This window comes from Tachysurus fulvidraco, chromosome 1 (assembly GCF_022655615.1).
Source record: "Tachysurus fulvidraco isolate hzauxx_2018 chromosome 1, HZAU_PFXX_2.0, whole genome shotgun sequence".
NCBI lineage: Eukaryota > Metazoa > Chordata > Actinopteri > Siluriformes > Bagridae > Tachysurus > Tachysurus fulvidraco.
Window position 1 is genome coordinate 18,983,297 of NC_062518.1, and position 15,327 is coordinate 18,998,623.

The 15,327-nt window shown below is 37.3% G+C and overlaps 1 protein-coding gene and 1 long non-coding RNA gene across 3 annotated transcripts in view; one reads left to right on the top strand and one right to left on the bottom strand.

The window, feature by feature from the left end:
- The window catches only part of en2a (engrailed homeobox 2a), a 7,337-nt gene extending 857 nt beyond the window's left edge, over positions 1-6,480 (top strand). The window contains exons 1-2 of one of the 2 annotated variants that reach the window (XM_027156739.2): positions 1-161; positions 4,173-6,480. The exon at positions 1-161 is cut by the window's left edge and continues 857 nt beyond it. In XM_027156739.2, coding sequence (XP_027012540.1) covers positions 1-161; positions 4,173-4,504 — 493 coding nt within the window. In that variant the 3' untranslated portion in view covers positions 4,505-6,480. The remainder of the gene's footprint in view (positions 162-4,172) is intronic. The other variant, XM_027156740.2, reaches the window with a different exon arrangement.
- A 974-nt stretch (positions 6,481-7,454) lies between these two features.
- The window catches only part of LOC113649145, a 31,509-nt gene continuing 23,636 nt past the window's right edge, over positions 7,455-15,327 (bottom strand). Inside the window, exon 3 of the long non-coding RNA XR_007139129.1 lies at positions 7,455-8,794. This is a non-coding gene — a long non-coding RNA (uncharacterized LOC113649145). The remainder of the gene's footprint in view (positions 8,795-15,327) is intronic.

Below are 15,327 nucleotides of genomic sequence, written 5' to 3' on the forward strand. Positions count from 1 at the left end.
AGACGACGAGCCGGTGAAAGTGCACGGAGAAAACCAGGAGCAGTGCCTGAGCTCGGACTCGGAGCTTTCACAACCGAACTCGTCCACTTTAACCCAGAACCAGCCCATGCTGTGGCCCGCCTGGGTTTACTGCACGCGCTACTCGGACAGACCCTCGGCAGGTAACGCAGCTCAAGTCATGTTTCTTTATTTCAAATAAACACAAGCCCATAAAACATCATTCGTCCTCTTCAACACCTTTAAAAAATACTATCCCCCATGTAACTAACCTCGAAGTCATGACATATACACAAAATACATCATTTTAGTATTATCCAGTTACTAGTTTAGAAAAATCGCCCTAGAGTCATGAAGCAGCTCTGTAAAATGAAATTAATCCTAAATCAAGAAATAACAAAACGAGATAATAATAATAATAATAATAATAAAAAGCAACTAACACAAACAGGCAAAAAAAAACGTTTATCAGTTATAAACAAACCCAAAAAGTAATCATAATAATAATGATAATTGTATTTTGCAATATAAATAAAATTTGTAACAATTGTAATCTTGAAAAAAAAGATCTACAATAATAATAATAATAATAATAATAATAATAATAATAATAATAATAATAATAATAATAATAATATACTTTTATTTTTAAAAGATTATCTTAAATCATGAAAGAAATATTCTGGAATTTTCTGTCTCTCTCAAACGGATCAATTCCATGATGGATTTCTAAATGAAAAAAAAAAGTAATGTATAATATTTAGAGTTGAAATGTCCATAATGTCTAATCTGGTGTTTTAAATAAATAATAAACACCAGTGTGGTGAACAAACAGTTAAAGTATAGAGTGAAGCTTATAGGCTGAAGCAGAGCCACAACCTGCTAGAGAGGAATTAGCATGTACAGTGTAGTGTATAGGACAGGAGTGGATTTAGGATTAGCACTGATTCATTCACATATTAAAACATTACATTTCTAAATAAAATATTAATAATAATAATAATAATAATAATAATAATAATAATAATAATAATAATAATAATAATAATTGCTCATGATTCTGTTTTTGTGAACTGAACTGCAATGTTTGTTCCTGCTGTCACAGCAAAATCCAAAGGTTTTATTCACCCTTACAGCTTTGTCCATGCTAAGACACAAGAAGTATTGAATTTAAAACCTAAAAAGTGTGTAGAATTAACCCTTGTGGTGCCGAATGAACACTTACATTTCTGCAGTGTTGAGTTTTGCCCTTGCTGTGGTATTTTGTCCCTATTAGCATAGCGGGTAACTAGCAGGTGGCTAGCAGCGCTTTGCTAGCTTGTCTTTGACGTTGATAATGTGTAGTAAAATGTGTTTAAACTACTTATATAACGAGTCTTATATTTCCTGCGAGGTTAATTCGTGATGTTTGCGTAAAAAACACGTTTCTTTAGAATCGTGTTAGTTTATTCAGGAGAATGGAATTAGCACACGGCTAACAACAGCTCAATTTCTTTTATTTTTTGCTACAGAAACCAAAAGTTAATTCATTTAATAATAATAACAACAACAATAATAATAAAAAGTCAGTGTCTTTGCCATGTCAAATAAACCTAACTAGCTGGCTTTTTTTCTATTAAAAGAAACAAATCAACCAAATAAATCACCGAAATGACGGGAAAAGATTGTGTGGTAAAAAAAGATTTGGTGTTTTTTTTCTACCACCATGTAGATGTAGATGTAGATAAATAAACAGGTCCACGTATTAAATAATACCTGCATAAGAGATTGCAAAACTATTGATTTGTGTTATATATTTCATCAAATCACATATTATAACCAAAAAAATACTATAATTTTTTTACCAGATTTTAACCAGAACCTTAACTTCATGATACTCTATAATGCTATATTAGCTATTTCTTTAGCTCTATATTATAGAGGTCGGGATATAACTAGATTAATGATATATTTAACAGGATTGAATGAAGCAGGACTATAAAATAAACGATTTCTTGCTCTGCGATGCCAGTCTTTTTCCTTCTTCCAAGTTCATTAGCATATTTTTGGGACAATGGACTGCAGGACGCCTCTGGCTGTCTCCAGTATACGAATTAAATGAAAGAAAAAAACAAAACAAAATTAAGACGAGTTTAAGAGGGACTTTATTTGTGAATAAGGCTGTTTAAGACGTTCATTCAGTATTTAAAAAAATAAATAATAATAATGCAACTACAGAATAAATCATGCATCCACCATAATGCATCGACTGCTTCAAATCCAAAGCAAGAATACTAAGAAAATGGACATTTCCGCTTCTAATGCTTATAAAATAATAAATCAAAACAAACTAGTGGCATCATACAAAGTTATTCTAATTAGGCATTTTGTAGAAATTTTGGTTGATGGAACAGTTTTTCCTGCGAAAAAAAAAACAACAAAACAGTTTTGGCAACGATTGTTTGGTTTGAATTCATTTGCATTATTAAATTAATGTACAAAAATAGATCCCTTTTTTAGATTATATACATGTTTTAAAATGGAATAACATGGATTATATGACACTGGATAAAAATATATAAAATACACTTTTTTATATTTACGGGATTTTTTTTTATCCGACGCTAAATATTATTCTCTAATTTACTTTTTTTTAGGTTAATGTTTAGCTTAAGGCTTAAATCACCCGAAATACTGTTCTATATTTCTTTATTTACTCTTTAAATCACAGCACGATGATGACTATCAAAATCTCAAGCCAAAATTTTCCACCATAAAAAAACGCTCAAAATGGAGCACATGGTTAATATTCATGAATATTCCGCATGAGAGCTTTTTTTCCCCAGCAACAATAACTTTAATTGTATTTGCTCCATTCGACTGGACGTGTGCTACTACACAACTTACATGTTCACTTAGAATCCAAGTTGACGCCAAATTTCGGCGGAATTCTGCTGCAACGCGAAATTCATTTACAGAAATGAAGTCGGGATTAAAGCTACCAGACCCTCGACCTACTGGTAACCAGAGCAAACCAACCAGGAGAAATCTGGATTATGAGGATTGTCAACTAAAATAAGCGAGTTTCATCAAAAAACAAACAAAAAAAATACCCAGAATTATTATAAATTGCTTCAGCCTGTAGCTGATAGACATCAATGAATTAAAGAATGACAATGAATTAGTAAGTGAATTGCTGGAAGAAAAAAATCCAATTTTGCAAATAAACCAATTTCTTATTTGTGCACATTCAAAATATAACCACAGCAAGACAAACAAACAAACAAACAAAGAAGAAGCAACAATTAATTAATCAAAATTCATCTTGTTATCATCTTGTAATACAAAAAAATAACCAAGGTTAAAGTGAAGGTTAAGGTTAAGCAGGGCGAGGGCCTGGCATCCTACGTGTGCGTTTACGTTACTTATTTTATATATTAGCAACATTTCATAGACCAAAAAATAAACAATACAATAACGGGATGAAAACGGTTTAGAAATGTCTTTTTTTTAAATAATTTTCTTTCATTATATTATATTATATTATATTATATTATATTATATTATATTATATTATATTATATTATATTATATTATATTATGAGCGTTTGTATAAATGACCCCTAAATTTGCGCGTTTTGATGAGAAGGTCGGATTGTAATGTTGTAAGCGATGGTCTGTGTCCTTGTTCCTAACCTTTACAATGTCATACGAGTGTTTTTATGTTAGAACGATGCCGTTTTGAGCAGAAATTCTGATTAACGACATTAACATTCAATAGTTATTGGAAGTGTTAGTTCTACTGCACATCTACAGCATAGGTAGGCATTCAACACTGCTGGTGTCATTAATTAAATGCTGTAAGTGTTCATTACACGCATAACTGGAGGCGTTAATTGAACACAATAAGGGTTAAATCCAACACTGGTCAGTTTTTTGCTGAGTAAGGGACGTGCAGACATGGTAAGTGCTAATTCGAAACCGATACGTGAGGCTAAATTCAACATTTTTATGAGTGTTAATTGGACTGTGCTGTGAACAGCGTATGGTCGTTTGAACGGCAAGCTTTAAGGTGTTAATTCAACGCTGTAAGGGTTAATCCAACACTGGTGATTTTGCTGAGTAAGGGATGCAACACTTAGCATGCTGTTTCCAAACTGCCTTGCCTTGCTGTTATTTATTCCAACTCAACATAGCCACGCCCACCGCAGGTCCCCGAACCCGCAGACCAAAGAAGAAGTGCAGCAGCAAGGAGGACAAGCGTCCGCGTACCGCCTTCACGGCCGAGCAACTGCAGCGCCTGAAGGAAGAGTTCCAGTCCAACCGCTACCTGACGGAGCAGCGGCGCCAGAGCCTGGCCAATGAGCTGGGCCTTAACGAGTCGCAGATCAAAATCTGGTTCCAGAACAAACGGGCCAAGATTAAAAAGGCTTCAGGAATCAAGAACACGCTGGCGCTTCACCTGATGGCCCAGGGCCTGTATAACCACGCTACCACCACCAAGGATGACAAATCAGACAGCGACTGAGGGGTGGGGCCCGGGGCAAAGGGTGGAGGGAGGGGGGTGGAGGACAGTGGTGGAAAGGGGTTTGGGAAAGATACACAGGAGGTAGATGGAGGAAAAGAGGCGGAGAAAGAGAAAAGGAGAAGGAGGGTGAATGAGGACTATACAACCATGCCAACATCATGATAGTGAGAGAGAGAGAGAGAGAGAGAGAGAGAGAGAGAGAGAGAGAGAGAGAGAGAGAGATCAGACTCTGACTCGGGTGGGGACAGGAAGAGAGACAGATGAAAGAGGTGATGGTTGTATTTCCAATGCAATAACTCTTAAGCATCAAGGGCCAGTGTAGAAACATACCAGCATTAACTGAGGTTCAAATCAAAGTGTTATTACTCATCAGACTTGAACAAGACTTCTTCTACTTATTAGAAAAAACAAACAGGAAAAGCATGGCGGCCTCGCTATTGGATTTGTGCTTCTGCTGTTTTATAAATAGAGCTTTTCACGGGCTGCATTATCACGACAGAGAGAAAGAGAGAGTGAGACAGGAAGAGAGAGAGAGAGAGAGAGAGAGAGAAACATCCTGCTTCAATCCAAAGACTATATCCTGCAACTGTGAATATGAATACACGAGGCATTGTTACGATTATTCCGCTAAGGCATGTGCCGATATTCACCCTGTCTTCCATGGCAGATCCTACTGAAGTGACGATTAGAGCAGAATACTTTGACTGCTAATGCTAATCAGTGTGTTCCCATTCCGACATTACGTGCTTCACGTCCTCACGCTTGGATATGGAGCTAAACTTTAGCCGACGCTTTGTTTGTGTTTAAGCTAGAGAGCAAAACTGCACTATAACGTGGCTGATGCGCTTGTTACTAAAGAGACATCGACGTCCTTACTGCCGCTAGTTGTTTCATTTTGTCAGGAAATTTAGAATTCCGTTTTTTGATTTAAGTTTAAAGATTCGTCGTCGCCGTCAATCCTAAATAGAAAAACAAGTAGCAAAGGTGATCAGATCACGCTTGGATTGTAGCTCGGGAGGATACACAGTGCCTAAATATGTCTAGTAAAGAACGCAGGTTTGTGATGGAAATGTTAAAAATGGATCATCGTGCACATTTAATATCGCGATACGTCACACAAACGATGATTTATCGGCACATGCCTTCAATCTACTCCTGGAATTTATTTTATTATTGAAAACTTTTTGGGGTTTAGTGTTTTGATGCACGCATGCAGCGACCGTAGCTACGATTTTAATCCGAAATTCCATCGTAAAGACGACAGGCGAGAGGAGCAGTATAACTGTGATTGTTTATTATTATTATTATTATTATTATTATTATTATTATTATTATTATTATTATTATTAAAGAAAAAAAGAAATCACCAAGAGGCAGAGTGGAAAAGTAATCAAATTACTATCCGGACTCCGACACACGCTGGAGAGATCGAGCCGAAGACTAGAAATCGATCAATATTTAAAAAAATAACAGACACACAGTGCTTGGACCCCTAATCAACCGAAACGTCTTAAATCGCAGAGTTTTTATGAAAGAGCAATATCTTTTTTATTTTTGGTTTGTATTTCTTTTGTAAAAATGTTGTACTGCTGCCTAGAAACGTGTAGCACTCTGACTTATGATGACATCCTCTACAGAACCATTAGAAATATACGATATATACGCAGGCAAACACTATGGAAATGATAATAAAAGAAAAACAATATGAAGCAAACCAGCATTCTAACAAAAATGACCATTTTATTGCTGTTATGTATTTATAGAAATATATTGAGAAAAAAAAAACACTTTATCCGATGACCGGTTGTCGCTTTTTCTTTCCTTTTTTTTTCTTTTGAGAATAGATTTTTTTTAAAGAAAAAAAAAAGAATCTCTCTAAGAAAAATGGCATATTTATCATTGTGTATGTGAATGAAGCGGTTCTCGAGGCCTTTTTGCATGAAAAGCTGACAATTAAAGGCATATTCTAAAAGTTTGACCTATTTGTTTGCCTGTCTATTTCTGTCTGTGAGAGAAAAGAAAAATAAAGCTCTCTCTGTGTGTGTGTGTGTGTGTGTGTGTGTGTGTGTGTGTGTGTGTGTGTGTGTGTGTGTGTGTGTGTGTGTGTGTGTGTGTGCGTGTGCATGTGTGTGTGTGTCACAGTCAGCATCACAGTCTTTAAATATCTGACAGTGGTCTATCAGAGTGGAAGCTTGTACACTACATGTCCACTTCTGGGACGTTGTCATGGAAACCAGCGACGTCCTCAGTCACAGTTTTATACCATATCGAGGTGTTTGTATTAGTTACCATTTCTATAGTAATGGCTCGTAGGCAGGAAAAAATTGCTAGAATGTAAGCGAGAAAATGTCTAACGTAGCTACAAACAGCTAAAAAGTAGGTTTTCGCTCTCATTAACAAATCATAAAGAGAAATCGAACGCTTCAGAACGCGGTGTTGTCGTGAAGCTTCGTAAGTGTGTCGTAAGCGTTTAATATCACCGACACTAAAACTCCAGTGGACATGTAGTGTTCAAACCTACAACACTTTCCTAAATCTGTTTGTACCCCGTATGCGTTAACTGTTAACTGTGTCGCTCGAACTGGAGAAAGAGGAGGTCAAGAAGAAGCTTTCATCCCTTTCTGTTGGTGTTTATTACACCGTAATGACCTCCACGCTTAATATTTTCATTAACAGTCATTACAGCAGCATGACAAACACCTTATTTCACATTGCTAGTGATCTTTATTATGCTTTCATGACACAGCCAGCCGAATGATTATAACACATCACTGTCCTTATTAACACACTTATTAATGCTCATTAACACTTTTCTGACACATTAAGGACAAATGACGCCTCGGCGCATCTAACACGTTCCCAGAAGGACACAGAGGACAAATGAAGCCTGAATTCCTGTTTAATACACTTTAATAACATGTACAGGAATAACATCTTAATTAACCTTTTATTAACGTTTATGAAGTGACGGATACGACCTCAACTAAGACGAACATTTATTCAATTTTAATGACCCGAAGAACTCTGTACGATGTAACATTTAACATTGTTGTTAATGTTTGGTCCCTTTATAACAACACATTCAAGACAAATAAGCTGTCAGTTTTAAAACATTTATTAACGTTTATGTAGCTTTAGTAACATTCAGGACATTTAGTGCTTTTATTAACACTTCAAAAGAAGAAATACAAACATGTTCAAGACCTTTATTTTGATTTAATGACACATAGAGGAAGTCATGACACATCCAGGACAAATAATATCTTGCTTAACACAGTTATGAACATTTATTAACCTTTATAATGCTTTAGTGACAAATGAATGACCCTCATTTAACAATAAAAGTGGATCTTTGTTAGCTTTTTAAGAACAGATAAAACCTGTTTAACTCTTTCTTATCTTTTTCTTTTTTTAGTCACACATGAAGAAGAGATCTTACTGAAGACTGTTATGAATGTTTATTAAGCTTGAATGACATATTGAAAAAACTAACAGTTTGAGTAAATCCTTTAAACTTTTCAGACACACAGGACACGAGATTTCACTGAACACTGTTATTAATATTTATGGAGCTTTAGAGGTTTGTCGAAACATAGTGAAGAGTTATTCATGTTTATTACACTGTATTTATTACAGAGCACAAATATGACCTTATTAACACTTTTAATGATATTAATTGCTCTTTATAGGACAAAAACAGCCCCAACTATCATAATCTAAAAAATGATTATTATGGAAAAGTTTATTATTATTATTATTATTATTATTATTATTATTATTATTATTATTATTATTATTATTATTATGATGATTATTTTATGACTTCACTCATGTTTGCTAAGTTAGCAGACAAACGCACCCTCATTTACCACTTTCATTAGTGTTTATTACACTGTGCTGACACACAAAAAACAAACTGAACAAAACTAAACTAGCATGTTTTTACACTTTCCTCTTTAATAGACATATACAGAACACACAGGGCCTGAGAATCAATGTTTATTGGGTTTTAGTGACAGATACAATCACACTTAACACTTTTGTTAACATTTGATTCACTTTATTCACATAATTTGACACTTTTGTATTTTGGTTCAGTTCTTAGTGTCTGAAATCGTTGTGCACTGAATAAAATGTAGGCAGCAGAAACGAAGCACCAGTAAGAAGACGAAGCCGAATGTGTCGAGCTGCTCTGTGAAACATGCAGATAATGTGGACGTCTTGAGCGTTTTGTCCTGGAGGCTTCAAAGTGATTACTTTCAGGAACTTTTCCACGATATGTTTAAGCAGCTGTAGATCACAAGAAATCATTTTGTTCTGAAAGGCATCAGCTTGAAACTTTAACATCAGCATGGTGACCTTTACTATGCATTGTCTTACTGAAACACACCCACACACACACACACACACACACACACACACACACACACACACACACACACGTGCACATAAGAACAATCTGACATCTAAACATCTGCTAGTCAGCTTTCACTCTAAATTAATCATCACTCCATTCCACAAGGATCCAGCCGAAAGTCTGTAAATTTTACCGGGACATTGATTCAATGACAAGAGCAGGAAAAGTTACAAAACCATCATGTCTCAAGCACGTCTGAGATCAAAACCATCATGTAGGAACAAATAAATGGACAATGTTTAGTCAAAGGATCAAAGCAAATCTGCTCTTTTTTATTATTATTATTTATTTATTTATTTTACAAAATCCAAACCACAAAATATATTTCTGATAATTCCACTTCCAATGCAAGGAAAAAGCTTTTTATGTAAAAACTCGAGCTGAGCGCTTCCATCTTTGAGAGACGACATTCATCTAAGATTTTAAGTAAACACCTCGTCTACATTCCCACATAATCACCTCATTTGAGTTCACACATAAACACCTCATCTACATTCACACATAAACACCTCATTTAAATTGCCACATAAACACCTCATCTACATTTCCACATAAACACCTCATTTGAGTTCACACATAAACACTGCATCTACATTCCCACATAAACACCTCATCTACATTCCCTCATAAACACCTCATCTACATTCCCTCATAAACACCTCATCTACATTCCCAAACAAACACCTCATTTAAATTGCCACATAAACACCTCATCTACATTCCCACATAAACACCTCATCTACATTCCCACATAAACACCTCATCTACATTCCCACATAAACACCTCATCTACATTCCCACATAAACACCTAATCTACATTCCCACATAAACACCTCATTTAAATTCCCTCATAAACACCTCATCTACATTCCCAAACAAACAACTCATTTAAATTGCCACATAAACACCTCATCTACATTCCCACACAAACACCTCATCTACATTCCCACATAAACACCTCATCTACATTCCCACATAAACACCTCATCTACATTCCCACATAAACACCTCATCTACAGTCCCACATAAACACCTCATCTACATTCCAACATAAACACCTAATCTACATTCCCACATAAACACCTCATCTACAGTCCCACATAAACACCTCATCTACATTCCCACATAAACACCTCATCTACATTCCCACATACACACCTCATCTACATTCTCACATAAACACCTCATCTACAGTCCCACATAAACACCTCATTTGAGTTCACACATAAACACTGTATCTACATTCCCACATAAACACCTCATCTACATTCCCAAACAAACACCTCATTTAATTTGCCACATAAAAACCTCATCTACATTCCCACATAAACACCTCATCTACATTCCCACACAAACACCTCATCTACATTCCCACATAAACACCTCATCTACACTCTCACAGAAACACCTCATCTACAGTCCGACATAAACACCTCATTTACATTCCCACACAAACACCTCATCTACATTCCCACATAAACACCTTATCTACAGTCCCACATAAACACCTCATCTACATTCCCACATAAACACCTCATCTACATTCCCACACAAACACCTCATCTACATACCCACATAAACACCTGATCTACATTCCCACACAAACACCTCATCTACATTCCCACATAAACACCTTATCTACAGTCCCACATAAACACCTCATCTACATTCCCACATAAACACCTCATCTACATTCCCACATAAACACCTGATCTACATTCCCACACAAACACCTCATTTAAATTCCCTCATAAACACCTCATCTACATTCCCAAACAAACACCTCATCTAAATTGCCACATAAACACCTCATCTACATTCCCTCATAAACACCTCATCTAAATTCCCACATAAACACCTCATCTACATGCTCACATAAACACCCCTTCTACATTCCCACACAAACACCTCATCTACAGTCCAACATAAAAACCTCATCTACATTCCCAAACAAACACCTCATCTACATTCCCACATAAACACCTCATCTACATTCCCACATAAACACCTCATCTACAGTCCCACATAAACACCTCATCTACATTCCAACATAAACACCTCATCTACATTCCCAAATAAACACCTCATCTACATTCCCACATAAACACCTCATCTAAATTCCCACATAAACACCTCATCTACATGCTCACATAAACACCCCTTCTACATTCCCACACAAACACCTCATCTACAGTCCAACATAAAAACCTCATCTACATTCCCAAACAAACACCTCATCTACATTCCCACATAAACACCTCATCTACATTCCCACATAAAGACCTCATCTACAGTCCCACATAAACACCTCATCTACATTCCCACATAAACACCTCATCTACATTTCCACATAAACACCTCATCTACATTCCCACATAAACACCTCATCTACATTCCCACATAAACACCTCATTTAAATTCCCTCATAAATACCTCATCTACATTCCCAAACAAACAACTCATTTAAATTGCCACATAAACACCTCATCTACAGTCCCACATAAACACCTCATCTACATTCCCACATAAACAACTCATCTACATTCCCACATAAACACCTCATCTACATTCCCACATAAACACCTCATTTAAATTCCCTCATAAACACCTCATCTACATTCCCAAACAAACACCTCATCTACATTCCCACATAAACACCTTATCTACATTCCCACATAAACACAGCATCTACATTCCCAAATAAACACCTCATCTACATTCCCACATAAACACCTCATCTACATTCCCACATAAACACCTCATCTACATTCCCACATAAACACCTCATCTACAGTCCCACATAAACACCTCATCTACATTCCCACAAAAACACCTCATCTACATTCCCACATAAACACCCAATCTACATTCCCACACAAACACCTCATCTACAGTCGCACATAAACACCTCATCTACATTCCCACATAAACACCTCATCTACATTCCCACATACACACCTCATCTACATTCTCACATAAACACCTCATCTACAGTCCCACATAAACACCTCATTTGAGTTCACACATAAACACTGCATCTACACTCCCACATAAACACCTCATCTACATTCCCAAACAAACACCTCATTTAAATTGCCACATAAAAACCTCATCTACATTCCCACATAAACACCTCATCTACATTCCCACACAAACACCTCATCTACATTCCCACATAAACACCTCATCTACACTCTCACAGAAACACCTCATCTACAGTCCGACATAAACACCTCATTTACATTCCCACACAAACACCTCATCTACATTCCCACATAAACACCTTATCTACAGTCCCACATAAACACCTCATCTACATTCCCACATAAACACCTCATTTAAATTCCCTCATAAACACCTCATCTACATTCCCAAACAAACACCTCATTTAAATTGCCACATAAACACCTTATCTACATTCCCACATAAACACAGCATCTACATTCCCAAATAAACACCTCATCTACATTCCCACATAAACACCTCATCTACATTCCCACATAAACACCTCATCTACATTCCCACATAAACACCTCATCTACAGTCCCACATAAACACCTCATCTACATTCCCACATAAACACCTCATCTACATTCCCACATAAACACCTCATCTACATTCCCACATAAACACCTCATCTACAGTCCCACATAAACACCTCATCTACATTCCCACATAAACACCTCATCTACATTCCCACATACACACCTCATCTACATTCTCACATAAACACCTCATCTACAGTCCCACATAAACACCTCATTTGAGTTCACACATAAACACTGCATCTACACTCCCACATAAACACCTCATCTACATTCCCAAACAAACACCTCATTTAAATTGCCACATAAAAACCTCATCTACATTCCCACATAAACACCTCATCTACATTCCCACACAAACACCTCATCTACATTCCCACATAAACACCTCATCTACACTCTCACAGAAACACCTCATCTACAGTCCGACATAAACACCTCATTTACATTCCCACACAAACACCTCATCTACATTCCCACATAAACACCTTATCTACAGTCCCACATAAACACCTCATCTACATTCCCACATAAACACCTCATTTAAATTCCCTCATAAACACCTCATCTACATTCCCAAACAAACACCTCATTTAAATTGCCTCATAAACACCTTATCTACATTCCCACATAAACACAGCATCTACATTCCCAAATAAACACCTCATCTACATTCCCACATAAACACCTCATCTACATTCCCACATAAACACCTCATCTACATTCCCACATAAACACCTCATCTACATTCCCACATACACACCTCATCTACATTCTCACATAAACACCTCATCTACAGTCCCACATAAACACCTCATTTGAGTTCACACATAAACACTGCATCTACATTCCCACATAAACACCTCATCTACAGTCCCACATAAACACCTCATCTACATTCCCACATAAACACCTCATCTACATTCCCACATACACACCTCATCTACATTCTCACATAAACACCTCATCTACAGTCCCACATAAACACCTCATTTGAGTTCACACATAAACACTGCATCTACATTCCCACATAAACACCTCATCTACATTCCCACATAAACACCTCATCTACATACCCACATAAACACCTCATCTACATTCCCACATAAACACCTGATCTACATTCCCACACAAACACCTCATCTACATTCCCACATAAACACCTTATCTACAGTCCCACATAAACACCTCATCTACATTCCCACATAAACACCTCATCTACATTCCCACATAAACACCTGATCTACATTCCCACACAAACACCTCATTTAAATTCCCTCATAAACACCTCATCTACATTTCCAAACAAACACCTCATCTAAATTGCCACATAAACACCTCATCTACATTCCCACATAAACACCTCATCTAAATTCCCACATAAACACCTTATCTACATGCTCACATAAACACCCCTTCTACATTCCCACACAAACACCTCATCTACAGTCCAACATAAAAACCTCATCTACATTCCCACACAAACACCTCATCTACAGCCCCACATAAACACCTCATCTACATTCCCAAACAAACACCTCATCTACATTCCCACATAAACACCTCATCTACATTCCCACACAAACACCTCATTTAAATTCCCTCATAAACACCTCATCTACATTCCCAAACAAACACCTCATCTAAATTGCCACATAAACACCTCATCTACATTCCCACATAAACACCTCATCTACATTCCCACATAAACACCCCATTTACATTCTCACATAAACACCCCTTCTACATTCCCACACAAACACCTCATCTACATTCCCACATAAACACCTCATCTACATTCTCACAGAAACACCTCATCTACAGTACGACATAAACACCATAAAGATGTAAATCCTGTAAGCTCTTAGCGGCATGTTAATGAACCGTCCACCAGGCTGCTCTCAGTAAGAAAGGCAGGATTGAGTATTTTCAGGATCTGGTGGGGAAAAACCATTTCTCCTTCAGTATTGGACGAGTGAGGAAGAAAAGCAGCAGTCAGGAAACGTGAGCATTGTGTCGGCTCTTAAAGGTACGGAGTCAGAAAGCGGAGTGGAGAAAGTCCACCTGTCCTGTGTGTCGTGTTCAGAGGAACGTGTGAATGCCTCATCTACATTTCCTTTATCCAGGAGGTCGTGTTAGGAAACGACGGCCAGCGTGTGAGCGCCGAGCTGCTTCGCTCGCTGACTCCCGTCTACAGACGTGTGTGTGTGTGTGTGTGTGTGTGTGAGAGAGAGAGAGAGATAAAGTGAAAGAGAGAGAGAAAGAGCAGGAAAAAGAAAGAAAGAGAGAGAGAGAGCAAGACTCCAGATAGAGGTCAAAACCTCCTGTCATGGCCGCAGGTGTTTCACTTTTCCAGCAAAGCACACTTGCCAGCTCTGCTTCCCTCTCCATCTCTCTGTCTGTCACTCACACTCACACACACTCACACACACACACACACACACACACACACACACACACACACACACACACACACACACACACACACACAGTTTAACACTGTCACACACACAATACAAAATCCAGCAATTCTCCTGCATCATGTGCTCATATGTTCAAAACAAATGAATGAAAGAAAGAACAAATAAAAATTCGACCCGCTTCATTCTGCAGGATTGTCTCACACACTCTTAGACTCGCTTTTCATAACTTTCAGCCACTTTCAAGTACTTTGGGTCATGTAGGTGTTGAATAAATGAGAGCTAATCATGTTTAATCGTGTGTGTGTGTGTGTGTGTGTGTGTGTGTGTGTGTGTGTGTGTGTGTGTGTGTGTGTGATGATGATGCTTTACACAGCTTATTCCTCTTATACACCCTTGTTTTCAAACTCCTCTGTTACATCACTTTATCTCTGACACTG